At 38.4% G+C, this 26,784-nt stretch overlaps 1 protein-coding gene and 3 long non-coding RNA genes across 4 annotated transcripts in view; all 4 read right to left on the bottom strand.

Moving 5' to 3' along the window:
• Positions 1-3,770: 3,770 nt before the first annotated feature.
• The window catches only part of LOC103508840, a 29,968-nt gene continuing 6,954 nt past the window's right edge, over positions 3,771-26,784 (bottom strand). The window contains exons 3-7 of the mRNA XM_026823335.1: positions 23,344-23,584; positions 21,951-22,168; positions 7,049-7,289; positions 4,729-4,904; positions 3,771-4,535 (exon numbers count right to left, since the gene is read on the bottom strand). Of these exons, the coding sequence (XP_026679136.1) occupies positions 4,005-4,535; positions 4,729-4,904; positions 7,049-7,289; positions 21,951-22,168; positions 23,344-23,584 (1,407 nt within the window). The 3' untranslated portion in view covers positions 3,771-4,004. The remainder of the gene's footprint in view (positions 4,536-4,728; positions 4,905-7,048; positions 7,290-21,950; positions 22,169-23,343; positions 23,585-26,784) is intronic.
• LOC113467259 lies at positions 4,911-5,628 on the bottom strand. The gene is made up of 2 exons (XR_003391402.1): positions 5,498-5,628; positions 4,911-5,043 (listed from the first exon to the last, which is right to left on the bottom strand). It is a non-coding gene; the product is annotated as an uncharacterized LOC113467259 (long non-coding RNA).
• On the bottom strand, positions 14,012-14,445 carry LOC113467260. The gene is made up of 2 exons (XR_003391403.1): positions 14,281-14,445; positions 14,012-14,145 (listed from the first exon to the last, which is right to left on the bottom strand). It is a non-coding gene; the product is annotated as an uncharacterized LOC113467260 (long non-coding RNA).
• LOC113467257 lies at positions 14,457-15,066 on the bottom strand. Its single transcript, XR_003391401.1, has 2 exons — positions 14,677-15,066; positions 14,457-14,543 (listed from the first exon to the last, which is right to left on the bottom strand). It is a non-coding gene; the product is annotated as an uncharacterized LOC113467257 (long non-coding RNA).

A 26,784-nucleotide genomic window follows, 5' to 3' on the forward strand; every position in this document is an offset into this window, starting at 1 on the left:
CTTTTTAAGTGCACAATTTTATGAGTATGTAGGTATTGGTAAATTAATGGTTATCTAAGAGTACCTATGTATGTAGGTATCTGTAGATCAGAGATTTGTTTATTTGCTTTTGTAAATCTATTGCTTATTTGCTTTCAATAAATAGGAAGTAAGTCTTCTTCTTCTTTGCCTTTTCCCATGTTCAGATGGGGTCGGTGTTTGTCATCAGCCTCTCAATCAGCTTTAGAGCCAAGAATTTCATTATTGATTTTCCTGGCTAAAGCTCTGTAACTACTTACTCATGGAGCTTCATCTTTTTTTTTAAGTGCACAATTTTATGAGTATGTATTAGTAAATTAATGGTTATCTAAGAGTACCTATGTATGTAGGTATCTGGAGATCAGAGATTTGTTTATTTGCTTTTGTAAATCTATTGCTTATTTGCTTTCAACAAATAGGAAGTAAGTCTTCTTCTTCTTTGCCTTTTCCCATGTTCAGATGGGGTCGGTGTTTGTCATCAGCCTCTCAATCAGCTTTAGAGTGATCACATTGAGGCCAACTGGTTTTGGCTAAACAAACTTTTCTGAGTGGGATGCCCTTTGCACTCAACCTTTGCTATTGATATAGCGTGAGGAAATTTGGACTAGTCTACTTCCTGTTTATAGTCCCCAGCTAACCTTTGCTATTGATATATGTAGCGTGAGGAAATTTGGACTAGTCTACTTCCTGTTTATAGTCCCCAGCTAGATGCTGATCTAGTCCCTCAGCCAGACTATAATAGGAAGTAAGTAATGTAAACAATTAATTACTTCAGTGCCAAATTCATGTGACCTCAAGGACAGATTGTATTCAAAGTAGGTAAGTCGGAAGCTGCCTGTATAGTATCTACTTAATAAATATGGATGCAACACTCTAAACAATTATGTTTGTGAATCATATAACATCTTATCATCTCAATAAGAAATAAATTAGTCATGTTGACTACACTTCACCCTACCTATATGCTAGCTAGATTCGTAGATTCCTAGTAGCTTAACCCATCCTTTAGGGCTGTCTGCCCCCACACCTAAGCCTCGGAGTGGGCTTTTTACACTTTACCCCACCTATATGCTAGCTACTTGAATAACAACTTATCTCCAGAACACTAGAAAATCTTATATTATAAGAACGAGATCCATTCACTCATTCACATTTCATAGTTCACACACTGATCGCTCTATCTCTAGAACCACATTACATCACTATGTTACCTACCTCTCAGCTCTGGCCACACTTAGGTAATTTTCATTGGCTGACACAATGTACACCAGACGTCTCTTAAGTTTACATCACTATGTTACCTACCTCTCAGCTCTGGCCACACTTAGGTAATTTTCATTGGCTGACACAATGTACACCAGACGTCTCTTGAAATCTACTGGTTCAAATGGTCCTTCCAGTCTGGAAAAAAGTAGAAGAAATTTCCATTTGTATTTAGTTACAAACATAATTGTATTTGGACTTAGACTCCAGCCACCAACCTCAAAATTTGAAGTTAAAAGCATTGACCAAAAAACTTCTGAGGTTGTAAATTATGTCCTAATCCATAGACACCTACTGGATAAGCTGAATCTCCGCCCCTCTATTTGAAAGTGGTACCTAAAATTGACAAGATATCCCTTTTCCTCTCTCTCCTATGTGTAATTGGGGTGTCTTGGAAAACGGAGTCTACTGGGAAGAATGCTACTGTGCAGAAGACGGGTGCAATGGAGCATCCATGCTAAGTGTATCAATTGGGTTAATATTAGCACTTATTACTGCCAGGTATTTTGTATTGTAACATATGTGGTATACTCCTGCTTGTGTTCAGTAACATTATTTTGATCTCTTGACAATAATTCAAGCACCTTGGGGATGCTCAAGTTCTGACCAAAATGTATTATTGAGGCCATAGATAGGGTATAGAAAAATGCTAGATATTACATAAGTAATACTTTGATCTAAATATTTACAGGAGGTAAGTAAAAATATTTACCAAACAATATTACCAATTCTTCTCTTGCACACTCTGTCTTGTAAATCAAAGCCTACAATCAATAGTAGAGAGACAGTACATACTGTAAATGTTGTTACCTTTTGTTTTGCCTCCCGAAAATGGTTTGGTTAGGTATCTACAAGATTAACCATATCCTTAAACTTGTATAGGTACCTACCTATAATACTCATATGTACAATTGTTCATTATGTACTAACTTTTTGTGTGCCTAATGCTAGGTTACTAGGTAAAATTTTGTCAAGTATTTTAGGAAATGAAATTTAGTTAGGTCTTGTTAATCATATCTTATATTTATCCATATTTTGCTTTTACTATCAAATTTGTATCCATGCAGTTATTGTTTAAGATTCTTGTATTATTCCAATAATGTTGTGTTATGTATAATTTTAATTTGTATAGTGTTATAGAATAATCCGTCCATCTTACTCTATTTATTCCGTACTCTATTCGTCCATATTCTAGGTTATTTTATATTTTTATGTAGGTCATACAAGTAGCAATTTATTTTATATTTGATTAGTTATGTAAGTTATTTTTACAATATTTTTATATACCTATATTTAAGTAAATATTCCAATACAAGTAGCAATTTATTTTATATTTGATTAGTTATGTAAGTTATTTTTACAATATTTTTATATACCTATATTTAAGTAAATATTCCGTCCAAAATCAAATTATAAATGAAATAATAAATTATACTTATTAAAAAAAAAGCAAGTCTTTGGTGTAAAATTTAATATTTATTAAAGTGATTCCACACACCATACCTGGAAAATCGAGAGCGCTCGCACTTTGGAGTCTGGAAAAAAATATGTTCCTTTGTATTACTTGTCACTGTTATTAATTTTCCCTTGCACCTACATTCTTCTTATTAATGATTGCAAGATAGTTTCAATCATCTCAATTGAATACTTTATGGGTAAGTTTTGAACATACATTTGAGCTTCTAAGACTCTATAACATCTGTAGAAAAACTAACTCGTGAGTAAACATAAAATAATGAACAACATCCAAAATCAAAAATTAGAATATTTTTATTTTCTAATAAAAATAACTTAATAAATAGTATATTTGTTGGAAACAAAAATAATAAAATTAACTAGTTTCTTTTTACAAATAAATTTAGGTATCAGGCCTGATTCTACGGTGCCTAATAAAAATAACTTAATAGTATATTTGTTGGAAACAAAAATAATAAAATTAACTAGTTTCTTTTTACAAATAAATTTAGGTATCAGGCCTGATTCTACGGTGACTTTTTGATCATTCAAATCAATATTTAAATAAAAAATCTCGTATCTTATTTGTCAAGTGTCCAAAACGGTCGGCAGTCAATCAAATAGATAAGAAATCCTCTGTTTCAATATTTTGGTGATCTAACCAATAGTCACTTAGGATTCTGATCCAATACAAACAATTTTACTTTTTACAATCCGCCAAAAATGTACAAAAAATAATATATTGGTAACAAAAGTCAGTATAAAAGCAGAATTACGATCTGGAATAATAAACACATGACATTATTTTTATTATTTTAATACATTTTGGTGATCTAACATTCTAACCAATAGTCACTTAAGATTCTGATCCAATACAAACAATTTTACTTTTTACAATCCGCCAAAAATGTACAAAAAAAAAATTTGGACCGATTGCAATACTTTCTCATTACCTTGTATAGGTTCCCTATACGTAAAGGTAATAGAAAGTAATAATATATTGGTAACAAAAGTCAGTATAAAAGCAGAATTACGATCTGGAATAATAAACACATGACATTATTTTTATTATTTTAATACAAGTAATAAATAACACAATCTATTTTGTAACAAAGCTTTGGAATCGGGTCTGCTGTGCCAATTAAGTGCTAAGGCAAAGAAATAAAGAAGTGTACGTCTAAAAAGGGAATAGTCAAAACGAAAGATTGGTTTGTGTACAAATAGAGTTGGACCTAGTCTTTCCACCACATTTTCCTCAGACCACCGAATTACTTTTGTACTTTGACTAGTGGAGTCGCACCTAAGTCACTACTAGCAGCGCTAACCGTATGTGACGTGTGTCTCGTATAGCCTCTACCATTCTGCTGAAAGCACACAGACAGAGTGACAGGATGAAGCACCAGGGGCGGATTCCTAGAAGACCGTCGCAAGCTAAATGCCCCCAAGTATGGTATGAGTGAGGTATAGTCTACTGTGAGTGGAATATAAAACGTGCCGTCCCCATGTAGCGCGAAAATGGCAACACTGCGATTTCCCTCATACCGATTCATGTCACTGGGGAAATCATGACAGCGGCTCTCGTAACAGTGTGAATCATTACTCGGTGAATCATCGTACTTGCTAGTGGTTTCATTGGATCTACTCTTCTTAGCAGGAGGAACTGAGAAGTAGCCACTGCTACTACCGTTCTGATGGATGGAATGTTCTGCAGTAAACCTTTGCTTGATGTTGTTCTTAAACTTGTATGAGTGGTTATCAGCACTGGTTGATGGACAGGGAGAGGTTTCGGTGGGGTAGTTCTAGAAATAGAAAACAAACGAAATCGATAAATTCTGACGAAAAAGAGGATTAGGGACTTTTTTCTGATTTTAGTTTTGGCCAGGCTTTCTTAGCACTGAATTTTCCCTTACACTTGAATAAAAACTGGACGTCTGTGTGTTTTTGGTAATTGCCTCCGGGCACATTTTTAGGCTACAACATGGGCTCACTTACCTCGTCTTGTTGTGGATGTCTCATAATCATCCTATGATCACTGGTCGGACATTGTTCCTGTTTGGCTTCAATGATTACCTGGAATGTGCATAGTTTCACTTGTTGATCTTCAGTAAGGTCTGCATCTATCTGATCCATGTATGATTTCTCTGCAGGTTTGAAGCCAAAATGATTACCTGGAATGTGCATAGTTTCACTTGTTGATCTTCAGTAAGGTCTGCATCTATCTGATCCATGTATGATTTCTCTGCAGGTGCACTTCCTCTGTGACATGAACAACAAGTTCTGAGTAGGATCCTTCCTTAGCCTCTCACACTATCAAACCGAACGAACCAAGTAAAATATCGGTAGTGCTTTAAAATGTTTGAATTTTGAGAGTCTTTAAGCAGAGGTGAAGATTAATGAAAGTTCTCACAATGGGAGGAATTCTCTTATCAGTTTGCTTGAGATGGATGAAACCAAGTAAAATATCGGTAGTGCTTTAAAATGTTTAAATTTTGAGAGTCTTTAAGCAGAGGTGAAGATTAATGAAAGTTCTCAGAATGGGAGGAATTCTCTTATCAGTTTGCTTGATATGGATGGCAAATGATTTGTTCCGTAAACTGTGTGGACATCAAATTATCTCTTCAATAATTCGGGAGTGCTTTTAAAACTTACTAGTCAATAGCTGGTGAAGCCTCAGTGAGATGGATGGCAAATGATTTGTTCCATAAACTGTGTGGACATCAAATTATCTCTTCAATAATTCGGGAGTGCTTTTAAAACTTACTAGTCAATAGCTGGTGAAGCCTCAGTTAAAAAGAACATTGGAATTGGAAAGTTAAAAGAAATCATGTAGGAACAGTACTACTTAAACTACCTTCCACTTTCCATTCAGCAAAAAGTCCAAAAGTAGGGATGGGTAAATATTCTCTGAGTCGATTCAAAGAGTCGAATATTTCAAAAGAATCGTGAATCGCGATTCTTAAATTCAAAAGTACTACTTAAAACTACTTTCCACTTTCCATTCAGCAAAAAGTCCACCAAAAGAGACAAGAGATGCTAACTCCAAAATTTCTTTTCCTTTGTAAATAAACACAGAGAAAATTTGCAATGTTGCCAAGTTGTAAAGGCCCGGGTCGATGTTCAATGTTAACATGGATTTTCATATTCACGGGTGCGTAAATTCTTATTGTTCATAGCAAAAATCCAGTTTTTACCGTAGTTTGACGTTTTCTTATTCTTTATTTATTTTTTTTTTAACTTATTTTTAAAGAAACATTGCGCCCGCGCCCCAAGCGAAAATCCATGCCTACCTACGTCATAACTTTTAAGGGCCGAATTCAAAGGGCAAAGATTTACATGGAACACGGCCCTTCATATTTATCTTATTGGCAACGTTGCAAACTATCAGTTTTACCTCTGTGCTTCTTTTGGATACAACTTTTTGAAAATCACAACAAATCACAGGATTCCAAAGTTGCCCAGCCCATCAGCCCAAACCCAAATTGATCCAGTTTCTGTATTTATTCGTTTCCAACTCAAAAGGTTGATCATTTGCACCTTTCTTCTTCTCTAGACCAACATAATATCCGTTAAAATGTAAATTGATCCAGTTTTTTCTGTATTTACTCGTTTCCAACTCAAAAGGTTGATCATTTGCACCTTTCTTCTTCTCTAGACCAACATAATATCCGTTAAAATGTATTTTTCTCATCATTTAACTGCTGGAGCAATTGTAGTTGTGACTTTGTTTCTCTCCTTTGTGTCTAATGGTAAGAGCAAGAAATTGTGTGACTCAGGAACATGAAACAGTTACTAGACCAGCTTAGTCTGGCTGGGAGACTTTAAACAGGGAGGACAGCCGCCTGAGATTTCCCATGCTAAAGAAATAGCAATGGTTGAGTTGTGAAGTGCATCCACTTAGGTATGTAATTTTTGTAGCCAAAACCAAATAGCCCAACACAATCACTCGGGGCTTATTGAGAGGGTGACAAAAAACGTAAATCATTTATTTTAATTAATTATTAGAAGGTCCCGAGTTCGAATCCCACCATCGACAAAAATTTGTACTCATTTTTCGATTGCAAATATTTCAACGGGTTACAAACCATAAGCTCAAAACGTTTGACCACACGTGACCCAGTTTCTCACGCGAGAAACATTTGCCAATTCACGTGAGCTTAATACAGATAGAGTTGGTCTTGGTGTCATAAATTTAATATACTATCTATGTCTCTGACTATTGTGTTGATATTTTCATATGCTAATCGAAGAGTACCGTATTGAATGTATAAATGGACATTGTTAAATTTTGTTATTAAATAAACGTTTCTCTCACCTAACATTTGACTATTCTCTAGGGGTAACTCATTTGACGGATTGGCATTGGGTGTCCGCGTACACACCACACTGTGCAGATATTTCATGTGCTTGATTGCCATCTCGATGATTTCAGTCTTTTCAATGCGGCCGCGACCCTTCTTCAGATAATCGGCCGGGATCAGTCGTGAGAGGTCGGCCAGACAGTTGTTCATGCGGTCTCGCCGCCGCTTCTCGATAATCCGGTGGGACATGGGGTCCTGGGAAGAGAACAGAGGTATTAGAATGATGGCCCAAATTTATGAACCTTAGGAACTTAGGATCACCAAACTCCTCTAAACACGGAAAGTAAAGTAAGTAAGGGCCTGCCAGAATGAGACTGAAAAGTCCCTTTACTCCTGCAGTCTAAACAAGGTCTTATTTATTTTCATAGGTAGGGTTTACAAATATGCGTTAGAATGATGGCCCAAATTTATGAACCTTAGGATCACCAAACTCCTCTAAACACGGAAAGTAAAGTAAGCAAGGGCCCAAGAAGTCCTGTGAAATGAACAGAGGTAGAATAGAATAGAATATACCTTGTTTATCCTGCCAGAATGAGACTGAAAAGTCCCTTTACTCCCGCAGTCTAAACAAGGTCTTAGTCCAAAATTAGACCATCAAAAAGCGACTACAGACCCATGGCATGACAGAGTGAGATTTGAGGGAATAGAGCAAATCTTTACTGAAATCTCAAAATCCACAATTATTGCCTAATGCCCGCCACTCACGCTCAGACCGCGGTCTGACAGACCTACATATACGTAGATCTGTCAAACCGTTGTAGGTCTCAAGCTTTTTCTGCCACACACGTTAAGACGGGAATAAAAAAAAAGAAATATACAAATTATTTGTTGATGGATAAATTAAGAGAGGAATAGGGGTGTCATCCACATACACAACAGTTACACTCACATTCATACTTGCATCCCGTGTTCGCCCGCGCGCGAAAGTTCCGGCACCTTCCCCCACTTCAAGGAGGTGTTGGCACGGAAGATTAAGGAGAGGAGGATTTTAGGAGGAAAATAACCCTTCGCTGACAGCTTCTGTGAGGGTGGCTTCGAAAGAGTGAAAGGAAAGTGAGTTTAGGATGGGATAAGGTACCGAGTTCCAGAGATTTATGGATGAGATTCAGACCATCTGACAGACCGCGGTCTGACAGACCTACATATACGTAGATCTGTCAAACCGTTGTAGGTCTCAAGCTTTTTCTGCCACACACGTTAAGACGGTCTGGCAGAAGAGACGGTCCAAGCGTGGCGGACATATGGGAGACCAAATCAATACCTATATCCGGCGTGCAAGCCTATATTTTTATGAAACTACTAGTGGTTGACCCGTCCTTTGTACGGGACCACCACACACACAAACACACCCCCACACACACACCACACCCATCACACACATCAGAAGACAAAATAAGTGTCTCTTCACATTTCAAATCTGACAAACAGATAATCCGGACTAGATGAATCATATTTAAAACCAGATATTAAGTCACGAGACCAAGTTCAAACAAACTCGTGAGTCCCGAAAACCCGAAATCCAATTCAGGGCCAAATTGAGAGATTGAATTACTTCAAAATAGGACAAATTTTTTGAAGTGGCCAAACCGGGAGCTTTATCTTGAGTGGCCAAACCGGGAGCTTTATTCAGCTACAGCCGCTATTGAAATGTTGAAAAATGACCAAAAATTACCTCATGAGGCACATGGATGGAACCGAAGCCAAAAGATGCGGGAAAGGTCCTGATTACGAACACTCAACTAAGACAGTTTTCCAGGGGTGTGATAGTCCCCAGCCAGGTTTAGCTGGCTCGTCCTGAGCTACACGTTTAGATGTGTGATCAACCATGTCCCGAATTCCTCACCTATACATTCCCTTATAAACACTGAGAAGAAAGTGAGTGATAGGGTGTCAAAGTTTTAGGAGACTTAGGGTGGAAGAGCTCTATTATTTAGTTATTTCCCCTGATTTACTTAGGGTATTCGAATGCTATAGTACAGTGTAGATTTTCTTGATATAGAGTTCCGTATTAGAGTTCCGGAACCTAGTCACTCGATTCAGCTTCCACGTGTGATAGTCCCCAGCCAGGTTTAGCTGGCTCGTCCTGAGCTACACGTTTAGATGAGTGATCAACCATGTCCCGAATTCCTCACCTATACATACTGAGAAGAAAGTGAGTGATAGGGTGTCGAAGTTTTAGGAGACTTAGGGTGGAAGAACTCTATTATTATTCGAATGCTATAGTACAGTGTAGATTTTCTTGATATAGAGTTCCGTATTAGAGTTCCGGAACCTAGTCACTCGATTCAGCTTCCAGCACCCTAGTTTTTTTCTCAGTGCACCATCACATTCTTGGACTATTGACGAGTCACCACCCACGTCCTACAACCTGTTTACCAGGCGAGCGCCAAGCGTCCAGCCCACACAGGCAGATTATAGGCATCATCACATTCTTGGACTATTGGCAAGCCTACGCCATTTTCAGCCGAACTGTCTCCAGTGTGGACACGGCTTGAATAACGCCATCACGTGCAACAAAACGTGTTAAGCCTCGCGTGTAAGACAGAGAGAGAGAGAGAGAGTGCAGGAAGGTTGATGACGTATTCTCAAGTCTAGCGGAGTCAGAGGAGTGAGTGCAGAGGTATGAGAGTGAGGAGAGAGGTGTGCGAAGTGGGTTATTAGATGTATTTTTTATGAGTAAGCAAAATGAATGATTGGTGCATGATAAGAGAATGTTGTAGATATTTCATTGCTTTAGATGCTGAGTTTGACAGAGCCTAGTGACCTATGTGCTACTGCAGTTACTTATAGGGCAGTAGGTACCTAGTGTAGGTAGCAATAGGTAGCATAAATGAGTTCCACTCATTTTTAGTCCGTCCTTCCTTTATTCATTTGAAGTACCTATATAGGTATAAAAAATCTGGTGTGAACATCACACGACTTTCCTTACCCTATTGAATGATGCTTATTTGAGTGTTCTTTACCCTAAGTTTTACAATATCTCTAACCGTTTTGTCGCTATAGCTGAAAACCGCCAAAAAAACGGTCGAAATCTGCCCAAAAGCGGTCAAAATACCGCCAAGCGCAGCAACCATCTCAAACAAACGTTTTTTGTTGCATCCTTGTCACATTGGTGAACTACTTACCAAATTTCAAGTCTCTAGCTTATACCGTTCCCGAGATATTGTTAAATTACACTGAAAACCGCCAAAAAGCGGTAAAATGCCGCCAGTTTCCATAGGTCACGTGCATTACATTTCTCAGTTTTATGGACCAGTCAAGATCGAATTGACCGATTGCTCGAATTCAACACGTGAGAAATACCAATATCGTGAGGAAAATCAGGGAAAAATAGATTGATCAATTTATAGATGGAAAGCCCGCTCTGATAACAGGAAAACGGAGTTCAAAATGAAGGAATCGTGATCACAGTAAAACCCCAGAGTTCTCTAACGTAAGATACAACAGTTCTTGTAAAATCGTTTAAATTCAAAATACTTAGAAGGGTTGTCCGCTAAATGGGTAAGCCCAAACCTGCAGAGAGGCTATTTTTCAACAGTACTAAGCAGAAAAGAACCATGCATAATGCAATTCCCCATATGGATGGTTACTTTCTGCTTGATTCTGACCTTTTGTTGGTTATATACGTCGGGTTTGTGAGAGAGGTTATCCAACCTCTTGTGATAAACTGCTTAAACCCCAAAGTAGACAAAGCGAGAAAAGCCAACGTTAAGTGATGTTCTCAAGCGGTCACCCATCCAACTACTATCCACGCTGAACGTTACTTAACTTCAGTGATGGGAGGTGTAATAAAGGCGCGCGGTAGCGCTCCGCCCCGCCAAGTCAAGAAAGTTTGACAGAGCTACTAGAGATCTGACATATTTCAGAGATTGTTTACTTGCCGCCAGATAAGTGGGAATATTCCACGACCCGAGCCTCAGCCTATCATTGTTATCAGCCTAATGAAGTGTCGCACGAGACAAAGCAGTGTTCCCAAAGCGGTCACCCATCCAACTACTATCCACGTTCAAAGTTCCTTAACTTCAGTGGTCGGACGAGATGTATCTGACATATTTCAGAGATTGTTTACTTGCCGGCAGATAAGTGGGAATATTCCACGACCCGAGCCTCAGCCTATCATTGTTATCAGCCTAATGAAGTGTCGCACGAGACAAAGCAGTGTTCCCAAAGCGGTCACCCATCCAACTACTATCCACGTTCAAAGTTCCTTAACTTCAGTGGTCGGACGAGATGTATCTGACATATTTCAGAGATTGTTTACTTGCCGGCAGATAAGTGGGAATATTCCACGACCCGAGCCTCAGCCTATTATTATTATCAACCTAATGAAGTACTGCATTCACATGTTCTGTGGATACTTCCAAGGCATAGGTATATTACTTCATTTAAGGGCCCCTAAATGTCCCTGTGAGGCCCCAGCACAACAGGGATGAGATACACACCAGTGGTAATCAAGTACCTACTTCAATATGTAAATTACTAGCTAGGTATTCACAATCATTTCCAGTAATAATAATAATAATAAATTTGAGCCATGGAAAATTAAATAGATCATATTCCATCTAAAAGAAGAAGGAAGGAGATGATTATAGAAACTTACCTTCTTGGATTTTGAGCTCAATGAAGGTCAGTCATAGAGAGAGAGACAGGATACGGATTAAACGTGTCCGAGGGAGAAAGAAGGAGACACGGATTAGGCGTCTATTTGTACGAGAGATGGGAAGAGGAAGAGGGAATAAACGTGTACATTGTGAGAGAGAGAAGGAGGGAGGGAGGGAGGGAGAGAGAGAGAGAAGGATGGTTGGTGAAGAGATGGATGAAAGGAAATATATTATGATAAAGGAGAATATGAGGCAGGGAGAAAGGATAAGAGATGGAGATAGTCTAGGGGGAGAGATGGGAAGAGGAGGAGGGAATAAACGTGTACATTGAGAGAGAGAAAGAGAGCGAGGGAGAGAGAGAGAGAGGGATGGTGAAGAGATGGATGAAAGAAAATATGAGGTAGGGAGAGAAGAGAAGAGAGGTAAAGAGTGTAGGGAAGAGAAGAAGGTAAAGATAGAGGGAAAAGTGAGCTTTTTGATGAATTCACACGAGAACATGGCTGTTAGATGTGGTTGAAGAGATAAAGAAAGAAGGGAGGTAATTATATCAAGGAAAAGAGATGTGTGAGAGAGAGACAGGATACGGATTAAACGTGTCCGAGGGAGAAAGAAGGAGACACGGATTAGGCGTCTACTTGTACGAGAGATGGGAAGAGGAAGAGGGAATAAACGTGTACATTGTGTGAGAGAGAGAAGGAGGGAGGGAGGGAGGGAGAGAAAGAGAGAGAGAGAGAGATAGAGAAGGATGGTTGGTGAAGAGATGGATGAAAGAAAATAAATAATGATAAAGGAGAATATGAGGCAGGGAGAAAGGATAAGAGATGGAGATAGTCTAGGGGGGAGAGATGGGAAGAGGAGGAGGGAATAAACGTGTACATTGAGAGAGAGAAAGAGAGCGAGGGAGAGAGAGAGGGATGGTGAAGAGATGGATGAAAGAGAATATGAGGTAGGGAGAGAAGAGAAGAGAGGTAAAAAGTGTAGGGAAGAGAAGAAGGTAAAGATATAAAGATAGAGGGGAAAGTGAGCTTTTGATGAATTCACACGAGAACATGGCTGTTAGATGTGGTTGAAGAGATAAAGAAAGAAGGGAGGTAATTATATCAAGGAAAAGAGAACTTAGGATTAAAGCGAGAGTACAAGACGCGAGGGAAGAAAAGATACCTGGAGGAGAGAGATTTTAAGATTAGAGGAAAGATGCTTTATGAGGAATTAAGGAAGTAGGTAGGGAGCAAGAAGATGGTATCTAGAGAAGAGAGAAGGAAAGTAGACAAAGCGAGAAAAGTCAACGTTTATACTGCAAAAGGAGGATAAATGGATTATGCACCGAACAGCCCTTGGGCCAATTCCTCAAAAGCATGCGGTAGTAACAAGCTCCAAGTGCAGGATTATTAGGGAGCAAGAAGATGGTATCTAGAGAGGAGAGAAGGAAGGTAGACAAAGCGAGAAAAGTCAACGTTTCTACTGCAAGAGGAGGATAAATGGATTATGCACCGAACAGCCCTTGGGCCAATTCCTCAAAAGCATGCGGTAGTAACAAGCTCCAAGTGCAGGATTATGATTCCCATTACTCCCTCCCTTGGAATTCTTGAAAGGAATGGAGCTCAAGACCTCATATCTATAGATCTGACTGATATCAGGTAGACCTGACAGCAACACCTGATAAGGTCTACCTGACAGTGAGTGGCTGGCCTGAGAATTGGAGTAGGTACATATTATGTAAATGTGAATGAGCTTATACTAATACTTACTTCTCGCATTTGACCATATTGGTGGCCTGGTTAGGGCCAGGGGATCGGCCACTGTTGCCACCAATACCCAATAGTGAGTGGCTGGCCTGAGAATTGGAGTAGGTACATATTATGTAAATGTGAATAAGCTTATACTAATACTTACTTCTCGCATTTGACCATATTGGTGGCCTGGTTAGGGCCAGGGGATCGGCCACTGTTGCCACCAATACCCATATACTAATACTTACTTCTCGCATTTGACCATATTGGTGGTCTGGTTAGGGCCAGGGGATCGGCCACTGTTGCCACCAATACCCCCATTGCTGCTGCAGTTGCTGTTGCTATTGGTCCAAATCACGACAGTTTAAGCCATCCCTTAAGCAGTCCATAGGTATTGCACTAGATTATCTATCTATTTAAATACCTACGACTCATGAGTACCTGCAGTTGATTGCTGATGGGCAAACTAAACAAATAAATATCTACCTAGGCACTATGAAAAAATAAAATATCACTAGAGTAAACAGCAAGCTTAGTCCAGACTTCAAGTGCATATAGCTTTCGGCAATTTCAATAATCACGAAGTTGCCGGGATTCTGAGTCTCCATTTAACGGTTCACATTGGTGTAGCACTATCGGGGGTATCACACTGACGAAACGAGGTACTCGAGTACCTTGCCTTGGAAACTTGAACACGTTGTGCAGGTGGCCAGTAGATTCCTACACAGGAGAAAAAGTTGATATTAGTCATTTGCAGTCATTGCAGTAGTGGTTATTAAAAATTCCAAATAATTTTTCAATAAAATGAGAAATTAAATTCGTTTTTGGAATAAAATAAATAAGGTATGTACTTACCTACAACACTGACAGCTTCTGTTCAATTTATTTTAATAGAATTATTGTTCAATGAAGAAATACTTGTTGATACAGGAAGAAATCCTTGCTTTGGGTGATGTTTCTTCATCCAATATTAGGACACACTTGAAAATTCGCCGCTTTTTTTACGCAAACACCGAAAAAATGCAGGAAATTGTCGGGGGTATCACACTGACGAAACGAGGTACTCGAGTACCTTTCCTTGGAAACTTGAACACGTTGTGCAGGTGGACAGTAGATTCCTACACAGGAGAAAAAGTTGATAATATTAGTCATTTGCAGTCATTGCAGTAGTGGTTATTAAAAATTCCAAATAATTTTTCAATAAAATGAAAAATTAAATTCGTTTTTGGAATAAATAAGGTATGTACTTACCTACAACACTGAGAGCTCCTGTTCAATTTATTTTAATAGAATTATTGTTCAATGAAGAAATCCTTGTTGATACAGGAAGAAATCCTTCTTTTGGGTGATGTTTCTTCATCCAATATTAGGACACACTTGAAAATTCGCCGCTTTTTTTACGCAAACACCGAAAAAATACAGGAAATTTTCCAAAAACACTCCAGGTAGGTATGCCGCACTAAAGAAATCCTGATCGAAAAAAAGTTTTACAAAACACACGTACTGTATACTGTTATGGCTAAACTCTGGCCGTAAACTATTGGCTGTGCTGTGTAGCGTGTACGTTCTCCAATGTTGTTTTCTCAAGTCTTGCCTTCATACACGTGATCTCGAGAGTTTCAAGTCACGCGTACTGTGGTGTGCGACCCTTTCGTTCGATGTGGCCGTCCTCCCGGAGCGATCAAAATGTCAAAGCAATATTGAATCAGAGAAAAACATAAATATCTATGTACAATTTATTGTACACGATTTTAAAACACACATAACACCAGTCAATAGAGATAGCAAAAAAAAAAGAATGCCGCACTAAAGAAATCCTGATCGAAAAAAAGTTTTACAAAACACACGTACTGTATACTGTTATGGCTAAACTCGGGCTGTAAACTATTGGCTGTTGGCTGTGCTGTGTAGCGTGTACGTTCTCCAATGTTGTTTTCTCAAGTCTTGCCTTCATGCACGTGATCTCGAGAGTTTCAAGTCACGCGTACTGTGGTGTGCGACCCTTTCGTTCGATGTGGCCGGGCACGTTACTTAACTTCGTGTTATCAGGATGTGGCCGGGTTTGGGTTTGTACGTTGTGTTATCAGTACTATTCCATGGTTTATTTATAGAGATATTTTGCTTTCTCGATAGTTAGGTACTATTCCATATAGTTTATTTTTAGAGATATTTTGCTTTCTCGGTAGTTAGATTAAACGCGAACAAAATTCCTTCATTGCTGAAGGTCATGTTTGAAATTTTTTATGACAATTGGGATCACTGTCCGTGAATTATGGTGAAAGAAAAGGTAGAAGTAGAAACACACCATCATCAAATCACGTCGCGCGAGCTCATGTGGGGAGAATGTGGCCGGGTTTGGGTTTGTACGTTGTGTTATCAGTACTATTCCATGGTTTATTTAAAGAGATATTTTGCTTTCTCGATAGTTAGGTACTATTCCATATAGTTTATTTTTAGAGATATTTTGCTTTCTCGGTAGTTAGATCACTGTCCGTGAATTATGGTGAAAGAAAAGGTAGAAGTAGAAACACACCATCATCAAATCACGTCGCGCGAGCTCATGTGGGGAGCGAGTATTTCATTGCTTTAGAATCTTTAGATGCTGAGTTTGACAGAGCCTAGTGACCGATGTGCTACTGCAGTTACTTATAGGGCAGTAGCAGTAGGTACCTACTGTAGGTAGCAATAGGTAGCATAAATGAGTTCCATTCATTTTTAGTCCGTCCTTCCTTTATTAAATTACAACAGTAATAATAAAAGGTATAGGGACGGACTATTGTATTCGCTTCGGTGTCGTCTGTCTCATTGTAGGTAATTTCGTCCAGGACAGCCACACTATCACGTCAAGTGAGCTCACGTGACGTGACGATAGTGTGTTTCTACCTAGAGACAAAACAAAGTAAAATGAAGAAAAACTTGGAAGGTAGGCACCGTTATCTTGAGGAAAAACTCAAGTTTAATTACAAGTTCAATATCTATGTTGTTATCATGTTATCGGACTACACTACTTAAATATAATAATCACTTTGAAGATTCCTAACTTCATCCAATCTCGGACGTACGTATGAGTTCATCCAATCTTGACTTCTGGCCGGGGGATAAAATATAATAATCACTTTGAAGATTCCTAACTTCATCCAATCTCGGACGTACGTATGAGTTCATCCAATCTTGACTTCTGGCCGGGGGATAACTCGAGTAAAATCGAGGAATTCACCTGGGTGTTATTACACTATTACGTTACGGTTCCAGAGAAAAGTGTTTTTAAATTTTCCGTAGCTCTTATCATCTCTATCTTTACAGCTATCCTTACAGCCCCAGCAGTAGGTAAAACAGTATCAGATGAACTAACTGGATTGTTGCAGTCTTCTAATTTTCACCGTTTACTCTTACCCCCACCCTTCAAGTCACAAAAGCATTTGTTTTGTGGACCGAAAGGATCGTTCTGATAAGGCAAAAGTACATTATGTATACGTATATCTCGGTAGGTAGTTACCTATAATAATGAAGTCACAAAAGCACTTGTTTTGTGGACCGAAAGGATCGTTCTGATAAGGCAAAAGTACATTATGTATACGTATATCTCGGTAGGTAGTTACCTATAATAATGCTTTATTAGAATTCCTTTCAGGGTCCAGAATTTTCTTCCACACCCCATTCTGCTTTCCACCACCCTAGAGATTGATTTCTCCTGGAAAGTCAGGTGTTACTAGCACACCTATTCAGAAATCAGGTGGACTTACATCACATCCAATCAAAAATCACACTCTCCCTTTTTTGTGACGACTTTATATCATTAGTTTTGCTATTAAATTTATCTTAAGTAATAAAAAATTACTCGTAAATTTACCAGTCCAAAGGTCGTTTGTTTTCCATTAGTTGGCAGTGATTGGACCATGGGTCACGTGCTCCCTTGACATGAGAAGAAATTTCCCATTCTACCAAAGGAACTGGCACAAACAAGCAGTGCCCAGTGTTATTATAGGGTTAGATTCAACGCAAAAAGGAGTTTTCACAGTTAGAGCAGTGATTAGTGTTATTATAGGGTTAGGTTAAAAACAAAAAGGAGCTTTTCTTTTCCACGGACATGACTTCTGCATAATTACCACCTTTTCAAATCAAATCTGAGTGCATAACAGTGCACCAAGCCAAGTTCCAGTAAGCAAGCCTGTGTAGGTACCTATATTGACAAAAACTGATTCGGAAGGTAGTAGATTATTCTGTTCCAATGGTCGTGTTCCAGACTTCCAGGACATGTGCCAGTAATCCTTAGTTTTGGACTAGGAGGGTAGGTCTTAGGTAGCAAGACACAAAGACACTTTGAAGTTTTCAAGTCATGAACGGGACAAACTTTGGATGGATGCCTAACAGGTGTAGTAAATGTGAGAGCTCTGGTTCCACTTTGCAGTCATTGATTGGAATTGAGGAGTTGTCAAATGGATCGGCACATTTGGGATCACTATCTGATCGGCAGTTCCAGCATTTGATACAAGACACTAAAAAATAAAATGGGGTAAGTAGGTAGTTATGAAATATCATTTGACGGTACTTGTGCAGAAGTCACGTCTGGGGAATATTATATTGTTACCAAAGGAACTGGCACAAACAAGCAGTGCCCAGTGTTATTATATAGGGTTAGGTTGAACGCAAGAAGGAGTTTTCACAATTAGAGCAGTGATTAGTGTTATTAAAGGGTTAGGTTAAAAACAAAAAGGAGCTTTTCTTTTCCACGGACATGACTTCTGCATAATTACCACCTTTTCAAATCAAATCTGAGTGCATAACAGTGCACCAAGTCAAGTTCCAGTAAGCAAGCCTGTGTAGGTACCTATATTGACAAAAACTGATTCGGAAGGTAGTAGATTATCTGTTCCAATGGTAGTGTTCCAGACTTCCAGGACATGTGCCAGTAATCCTTAGTTTTGGACTAGGAGAGTAGGTCTTAGGTAGCAAGACACAAAGACACTTTGAAGTTTTCAAGTCATGAACGGGACAAACTTTGGATGGATGCCTAACAGGTGTAAAGAATAATGATAACATGTTGCACTGTTTTCTGCTATCATATTTTCATTTAAAGCTGTACAGAAATCAAATAATGAAAAGAAATGATGCTGACTCTCACACTCAACAAGTGGTTGAGAATTTTACCTGATTTGAGAACATCTATGGCAGAGAAGCTCAGAAGGACAAAGCAAAAATAATACATGAGATTCATTTTGTGGAGGTTGATAAAAACACTGTTCTTTAAGTAGTAATTAACATGAGATAAAAGGTTCTTTAGTACCAAGCCTATTAATTAATTTAATTAATAATCAAATTTGAAACACATCAAGAGGAATTTGTTTTTGGTGGGACCAAAAATAAAATATTTGTTGTTGTTTTTTTTTTAAAATGGGTGTACCGCGTGTGACGTCATCACCACAGAGGTAAATGCAGCAGCACAGAGATGTCAAATACTTTTTGTTAGGGCGCGAATTCAATTTTTTTGACAAGTTGATCAGGCAATTTTCCACTCAAAAAATTAAATACTACCCTATTACAATGTTTTTAAGTATCTAGATAGTTTCAAAGTTGTATAATTTTCCAAAAAGAAGCTATTACGTATGTACTTGGGTATTTAATGTAGGAAAAATGAAGAAAATAAGGTGATTTGCAAAAAATCCAATACTAGTGCTGAGATCTAACGGATTATGCAAAAAGTTTTTGAAAAAGTCGCCATGCAGCGGCCATCATGATTTTCCCATATTTTTCATTCATGATTCAAGTGAGATAGTGATAGTGCGTACGCGATGCGTACGGGGAGAAAGGAATGTCAAGGTCAAAAATACACGCTTTTACTACAGCTACCACGTGCTTTCAAGGTTAGTACTACTACTCGCTTCCCGTTCTCCACAAAACTAGTACTTTTGAACTAGATCCTTTATTGTAGGTAATTTCGTTCAGGACAGCCACACTATCACGTCAAGTGATCTCACGTGACGTGACGATAGTGTGTTTCTGCCTAGAGACAAAACAAAGTAAAATGAAGAAAAACTTGGAAGATAGGCACCGTTATCTTGAGGAAAACTCAAGTTTAATTACAAGTTCAATATCTATGTTGTTATCATGTTATCGGACTACATATAATAATCACTTTGAAGATTCTTAACTTCATCCAATCTCGGACGTACGTATGAGTTCATCCAATCTTGACTTCTGGCCGGGGGATAACCCGGGTAAAATCGAGGAATTCACCTGGGTGTTATTACACTATTACGTTACGGTTCCAGAGAAAAGTGTTTTTAAATTTTCCGTAGCTCTTATCATCTCTATCTTTACAGCTATCCTTGCAGCCCCAGCAGTAGGTAAAACAGTATCAGATGAACTAACTGGATTGTTGCAGTCTTCAAATTTTCACCGTTTACTCTTACCCCCACCCTTCAAGTCACAAAAGCACTTGTTTTGTGGACCGAAAGGATCGTTCTGATAAGGCAAAAGTACATTATGTATACGTATATCTCGGTAGGTACTGTCAAATACTTTTTGTTAGCGCGCGAATTCAATATTTTTGACAAGTTGATCAGGCAATTTTCCACTCAGAAAATTAAATTACTACCCTATTACAATGTATTTAGGTAGGTATCTAGATAGTTTCAAAGTTGTATAATTTTCCAAAAAGAAGCTATTTATTTTACGTATGTACTTGGGAAAAATGAAGAAAATAAGGTGATTTGCAAAAATCCAATACTAGTGCTGAGATCTAACGGATTATGCAAAAAGTTTTTCAAAAAGTCGCCATGCAGCGGCCATCATGATTTTCCCATATTTTTCATTCATGATTCAAGTGAGATAGAGATAGTGCGTACGCGATGCGTACGGGGAGAAAGGAATGTCAAGGTCAAAAATACACGCTTTTACTACAGCTACCACGTGCTTTCAAGGTATAATAATGCTTTATTAGAATTCCTTTCAGGGTCCAGAATTTTCTTCCACACCCCATTCTGCTTTCCACCACCCTAGAGATTGATTTCTCCTGGAAAGTCAGGTGTTACTAACATACCTATTCAGAAATCAGGTGGACTTACATCACATCCAATCAAAAATCACACTCTCCCTTTTTTGTGACGACTTTACATCATTAGTTTTGAAATTACTCGTAAATTTATCAGTCCAAAGGTCGTTTGTTTTCCATTAGTTGGCAGTGATTGGACCATGGGTCACGTGCTCCCTTGACATGAGAAGAAAAATTTCCCATTACTCGCTTCCCGTTCTCCACAAAACTAGTACTTTTGAACTAGATCCTTGTACCTTATCTTATTGGTATTTTATGACGCTACATTTTGGACTAGTTTAGAATTTTTCTGAGATGATCGACATCTATTTATGCGGGGGGCCTGTAACACCTCTTATGACATTGGATTATTTCAGAATCAAGCCATTATTTCGATCTAATGTAATCACTACGAAATTAATTTAATAAATTTTGATCTGAATCCATAAAATTTGCACTCGTAATAAAATGACAAAATATTTAACGGAACTTAACGGTATTTTATAACTACAGAGGAGATGTCCACAATTGGTGATTCTCATGATTTTTTTTTATTATCTCAGAAAAAACTATAAAAATTAAAAAAAATATTGAGACTAAAACGAAGAAGCTTACCTAATAATTTTATATGAATCTATACCGACATAATATTGTATGCACCTGTTCCTAGATTTATTTACGTAGATATTTAGATGAGTTTTTAAAAAGTTAGCTTTTGTAAAAACGGAGGTACGTAGGTATACCCCTTTTTGTAATACAGACACTTAACAAAGAGCATTCTTTATACCTAACAACTCTGATTATTATAATTATTGTCTAATAACTTACCTTCCAAAACTATCGTCTTCCATTCATTACAGGTGTCTTACAGGTAGCTACGACAGGACTTGTAAGCTGTGGGACATCAAGTCTGGTCATGAAATATGTACATACCGAGGTCATCAAAATGTGGTCTATGCTGTAGCCTTTAGTGAACCTTATGGGTAAGTGGATGGTCTAAGATTCTACTACCCAAATGTCTAAAATTCTAAATTCTACTCACATGTCTAAAATTCTAAATTTATGCTGGATAACATGTACAGTAATTCTGAGAAGGCAATAATTTTGAAGGCGGGGCAGAACTGCTTTTGAAAATCTCTCACATTTCAATTTCAGAGACAAAATATTGACGGGATCTTTCGACAAAACCCTCAAGCTCTGGGCGAGTGCCAAAGAGGAATGCATCCAAACCTATCGCGGCCATAGTGCAGAAGTAGTGGGTGTCACATTTTCTCCGGATCAGAGCACATTCTGTTCCTGTTCTATGGACCATACGGCGAGAATATTCAATACTATGTAGGTACGGCCTTACCTATCTATATCTAAATCTCAGGTAACTTTATGATAATAGGTAGGTATTTAACTAGTTGCTGATGCCCTAGTATACATAGACATGGGAGTACATAGACTTATAGTTGTTTTCCTTATAGAAAGTACATGTTCTGTTCATAGGTTAGTACCCCTTCACTTCCACCAGATAGTGCATACTCTCGGACAGACACTCCTGATAACCTAGCTTGAAGTGCTCTAGGTTAATAGGAGCGGGGGAGCCTTCACCTTCAGGTTTATTAGGGTCTAGCTCAGTGATGGACGAGGAGTTTTCAGTCGGTTTGCTTGGGTTGTGCTCAGAGGTCTCTTCCTTACCACTCACTTTGCTGTCTTGGTCGTAATTATCTATAACATTCAAATTAATAGAGTTTAGGAAGGAACATTTTGAAACATCCTCAACATTAATCCTGCCAAGACGCTCACCTAGTAAACAGGAGGGCGTGGTTTCAATGCCACTCACTTTGCTGTCTTGGTCGTAATTATCTATAACATTCAAATTAGTAGAGTTTAGGAAGGAACATTTTGAAACATCCTCAACATTAATCCTGCCAAGACGCTCACCTAGTAAACAGGAGGGCGTGGTTTCAATCCCAGCCGAGGTATGAAATTTTATCCTCAATGTAATTTGAGAATTTAACCACAATAATACTGCCGTGCTAAGCGAAAACGCCGTATGTCAAAAAATCGATTTTTGGTTTTTGGTGCCAAATGGTTCCTTAAATTTTGATCCTATATTTTTTTTTCTTTATCCTAAACCAATTAAAAATCACTAAGACGTGTTGCCGTACCTATGTCAAAAACGTATGTTTGCCCTATAGATTGAAATCTTTAAACTCGATTTCCCGAAAGTAGGGTTTTTTGACATAATACTAATAATAATAATACGGCGATCGATTTTTGGTTTTTGGTGCCAAATGGTTCCTTAAATTTTGATCCTATATTTTTTTTCTTTATCCTAAACCAATTAAAAATCACTAAGACGTGTTGCCGTATGTCAAAAATGTATGTTTGCCCTATAGATTGAAATCTTTAAACTCGATTTCCCGAAAGTAGGGTTTTTTGACATAATACTAATAATAATAATACGGCGTTTTTGCTTAGCACGTCAGAATAGTAGGTACTGGCCTACTGCTGGAGTAAAGGGACTATTCCGTCCTACGCAAGCAGTAAAAAAAAAAGACCATAAGGCAAAGTCCTCAAGAAGGCAGGTAATGTTTGCAGATATTATATGCAAAGGAGAGTAAACTATTTTCAGCGCATAGAACTTGGTAATAGTAGACACAAAACCATAAGCTCAAAACGTTTGACCACACGTGACCCAGTTTCTCACGCGAGAAACATTTGCCAATTCACGTGAGCTTAATACAGATAGAGTTGGTCTTGGTGTCATAAATTTAATATACTATCTATGTCTCTGACTATTGTGTTGATATTTTCATATGCTAATCGAAGAGTACCGTATTGAATGTATAAATGGACATTGTTAAATTTTGTTATTATTAAATAAACGTTTCTCTCACCTAACATTTGACTATTCTCTAGGGGTAACTCATTTGACGGATTGGCATTGGGTGTCCGCGTACACACCACACTGTGCAGATATTTCATGTGCTTGATTGCCATCTCGATGATTTCAGTCTTTTCAATGCGGCCGCGACCCTTCTTCAGATAATCGGCCGGGATCAGTCGTGAGAGGTCGGCCAGACAGTTGTTCATGCGGTCTCGCCGCCGCTTCTCGATAATCCGGTGGGACATGGGGTCCTGGGAAGAGAACAGAGGTGTTAGAATGATGGCCCAAATTTATGAACCTTAGGAACAACAGTTACACTCACATTCATACTTGCATCCCGTGTTCGCCCGCGCGCGAAAGTTCCGGCACCTTCCCCCACTTCAAGGAGGTGTTGGCACGGAAGATTAAGGAGAGGAGGATTTTAGGAGGAAAATAACCCTTCGCTGACTGCTTCTGTGAGGGTGGCTTCGAAAGAGTGAAAGGAAAGTGAGTTTAGGATGGGATAAGGTACCGAGTTCCAGAGATTTATGGATGAGATAAGGAAGGAAGTTCCGTAGGATGTGGTGTTATGTGAAGGGACATCAAGGAGGAGTTCATGGGAACGGGACCAAAGGACACATAGGATCATGTTGAAAAGTTTCCACTGAGAATACTAGGAGACTATCTGGGGCAATCTCCAAGTCTTCTTGGAGACTAATCATTCCAACTTGTACCTTGTACTCCAGGACCTTCAACAACTGTGGACCTTAAAGGTATTGCGTTACGCAACCCTCTAGAATTCGCGAACATAAATTTCTCTAAACGCCTCTTTAAATTCCACGAAATTAAATATTGGGTTATACTTTGCAACCTGCAGTGTGCAGCAAGTTTGTCATATTGTTGAAGGCACGTGCTGCGTGCAGGTTGTAATAGAACCACGTGTATTCGTGAGAGAACAAACGTGCAATAGACCTAATGATAATGATTTCAGAGCGCATATTTTTATGCCAATCTACTCGGGTGAAAAGAGGAACGAACATAAGTAAGAATCTCGATGATGAAGAGTTTATTGCGGTTCACTTCGGATCTGAAGGTTGGTGGTTCGAGTCCAAGTCAAATTATGAAATTTAGCGATGCGTACCTATTATTCTGGGAAAGACATTTATGAACATTCATGCTCAATACAATTATTATTAATATGCATTTTTTAAAAGGATTTTACCACCATTCTTACAACTATTTGCTAGAACGACTGTGAGAGTTTTTGTTCTACATACCACATTCCAACTGCCTATTCCACAAATTTAGTATGCAAAACCACGTAAGGCAAAACTTCGGGTAAAATGGTATTAGCTAGTCAGCCAGAAAAAGACGCGAAAGTTGGACTACCATATTGTACATTTAAGCGTCTTTCATCTAAGAATGTCTGAAAACCTGCCTGTATGTAAATCAGTCTGGGCCAAAAGTTTCGTACCTCTCGATTCAGCATTTTCTTTTCGGGCAAAAGTTGGGCTTGGTTCTGAGTTTGACTCTGATGATTGGCAACATTTTCTAGAACAGGCGGGGGCTCTGATGGGAGGGCCAGGGGGGAATCCAAATAATGAACATTTTGAGTGACCATTTTGAACGTAGACGATTTATTTTCCAAAGTTATTTCCGCTTCGACAGTATCCAAATAGGGTGCTAAAATAGGTATTATGGTTATAAAAAGATGACGCTTACAAAAACCAATTATTTATTAGATATTGTAGCCTAAAATTCACTATTAAAACTAGTAATATAATATTCTTTAAGTTTTTGGCCAAAAAATTCAGGTAGGTAAAACGATGGCTCTTAAACACGCTTGATTGTTGGTTATTGTTCCACTGAAGTTCAACTTTTCAAACGTATTGAACTCAAAATTTGAGTTTGATTTTAAATCGAAATTAGCCTTATTCCACATGAACTGCACTCACTATTGACACTAGGTATTAAAAAAAAATATTGGAATTAAATTGATGTTGTTAAATTTCTTTACAAATTACGACCTAAGAAGATCCCAACTGATTTTCTATTTTACAGGAAAAATAATTAAAAAAAAAAGAAAAAAAAAAACGCTCAAGTACCCAATAATACACGTAAAATTATTATTAATTCAGCCTCAAATTGTATTTCCACGCACGAAAAAACTTACGTCAAGTAACAAACGCTAAAAATAAACTAGGTATTTTTTAGTTAAGTAGGTACCTATTATTTGTTCAGCAGGAAAACTAGCAATAAATCACGATCTTATTTCCTACACGGATAAGTATAAGTAATTAAAAGAACTAATTATTCACACTGTTATCTTTAAATGCAGGGTTGTATTTACTTTAAAATCTACTTTTTTATCTAAACAATTCTTATTTTCATCTCTAGTACGTCAAGATGTCAACAAAAAACTCTCGTTTGAAATTGATAACGAAAAAAAAAATGCAATTAAAATGCACTTGGGAAAGTAACGGGTGGCGCTCTACAAACGGAATGACTCCAACATTCGAACAAAAACATCAAATGCAATTAAAATGCACTTGGGAAAGTAACGGGTGGCGCTCTACAAACGGAATGACTCCAACATTCGAACAAAAACATCGAATTCGACTGAACTGTTCGTAATCAAAACATAAGCTCGCATTAAAAACGCGTTCGTTCGCACGTTTCTCAGTCGAAATAAAAACGTGTCGTCAACGTGACCTGTAGCATACAGCCCACAGACCAGAGTCAAGCGTGCCTAACAGCGTGCTTGAGTATTGTATAGAGGAGGGTGTCCTAATCGTACATCTAATGCTTGGATACCTATTGTAGAGAAGGTGATACCTGTAGAGAAGGTAAGGTATCTAGCTATCTACTTAGGTACGTACACAGAAAGCCCACTCTGAGGCTTAAGTTTCGGGGCAAACAGCCCTAAAAGTCGGATTTTTTTTTTTTTTTTAAGAGGTTTGACAGAGGGAACTGTAACTGCTATGGTCTTATCGTCCCGAAATAGAAGAGAGAAGGAAGACAGGATAGGAGAAAGCCAGCCGTTCCGAGAACGAACATTATCCCATCAGGATAAAATCCGCCCCGGGCGGGAATCGAACCCGCGGCCTAGCGCTTACAAGGCAGACGCACTACCAACTAAGCTAACTAACTTTTAAAAGTGCGATAATAAGTTGTAATAATATCCACTTAATAGTTGTGAGATAATGTTACGTATAGGTACTTGGGAAGTAGGCATTGGTAGAAACATTATTATCAATCTATAACTAGGTATATTCTATAGGTATCCCAATACTTTTTGTGACCTACCTAACCCACCTACCTTCGAGTGTACTAGTCCTAATGGCATGACACACGGCCTACATTAAAATTAAATGTACACTAATGGAAAGGCACTAAGTCTGCGTAGTGTGTCATTGCTACTTCCAACCTACCTTTATAGCTTACCTACCTTTAAAAACATCAACAACAACAA

The sequence above is a fragment of the Diaphorina citri genome, unplaced genomic scaffold (genome assembly GCF_000475195.1).
Source record: "Diaphorina citri unplaced genomic scaffold, Diaci psyllid genome assembly version 1.1 scaffold438, whole genome shotgun sequence".
NCBI lineage: Eukaryota > Metazoa > Arthropoda > Insecta > Hemiptera > Psyllidae > Diaphorina > Diaphorina citri.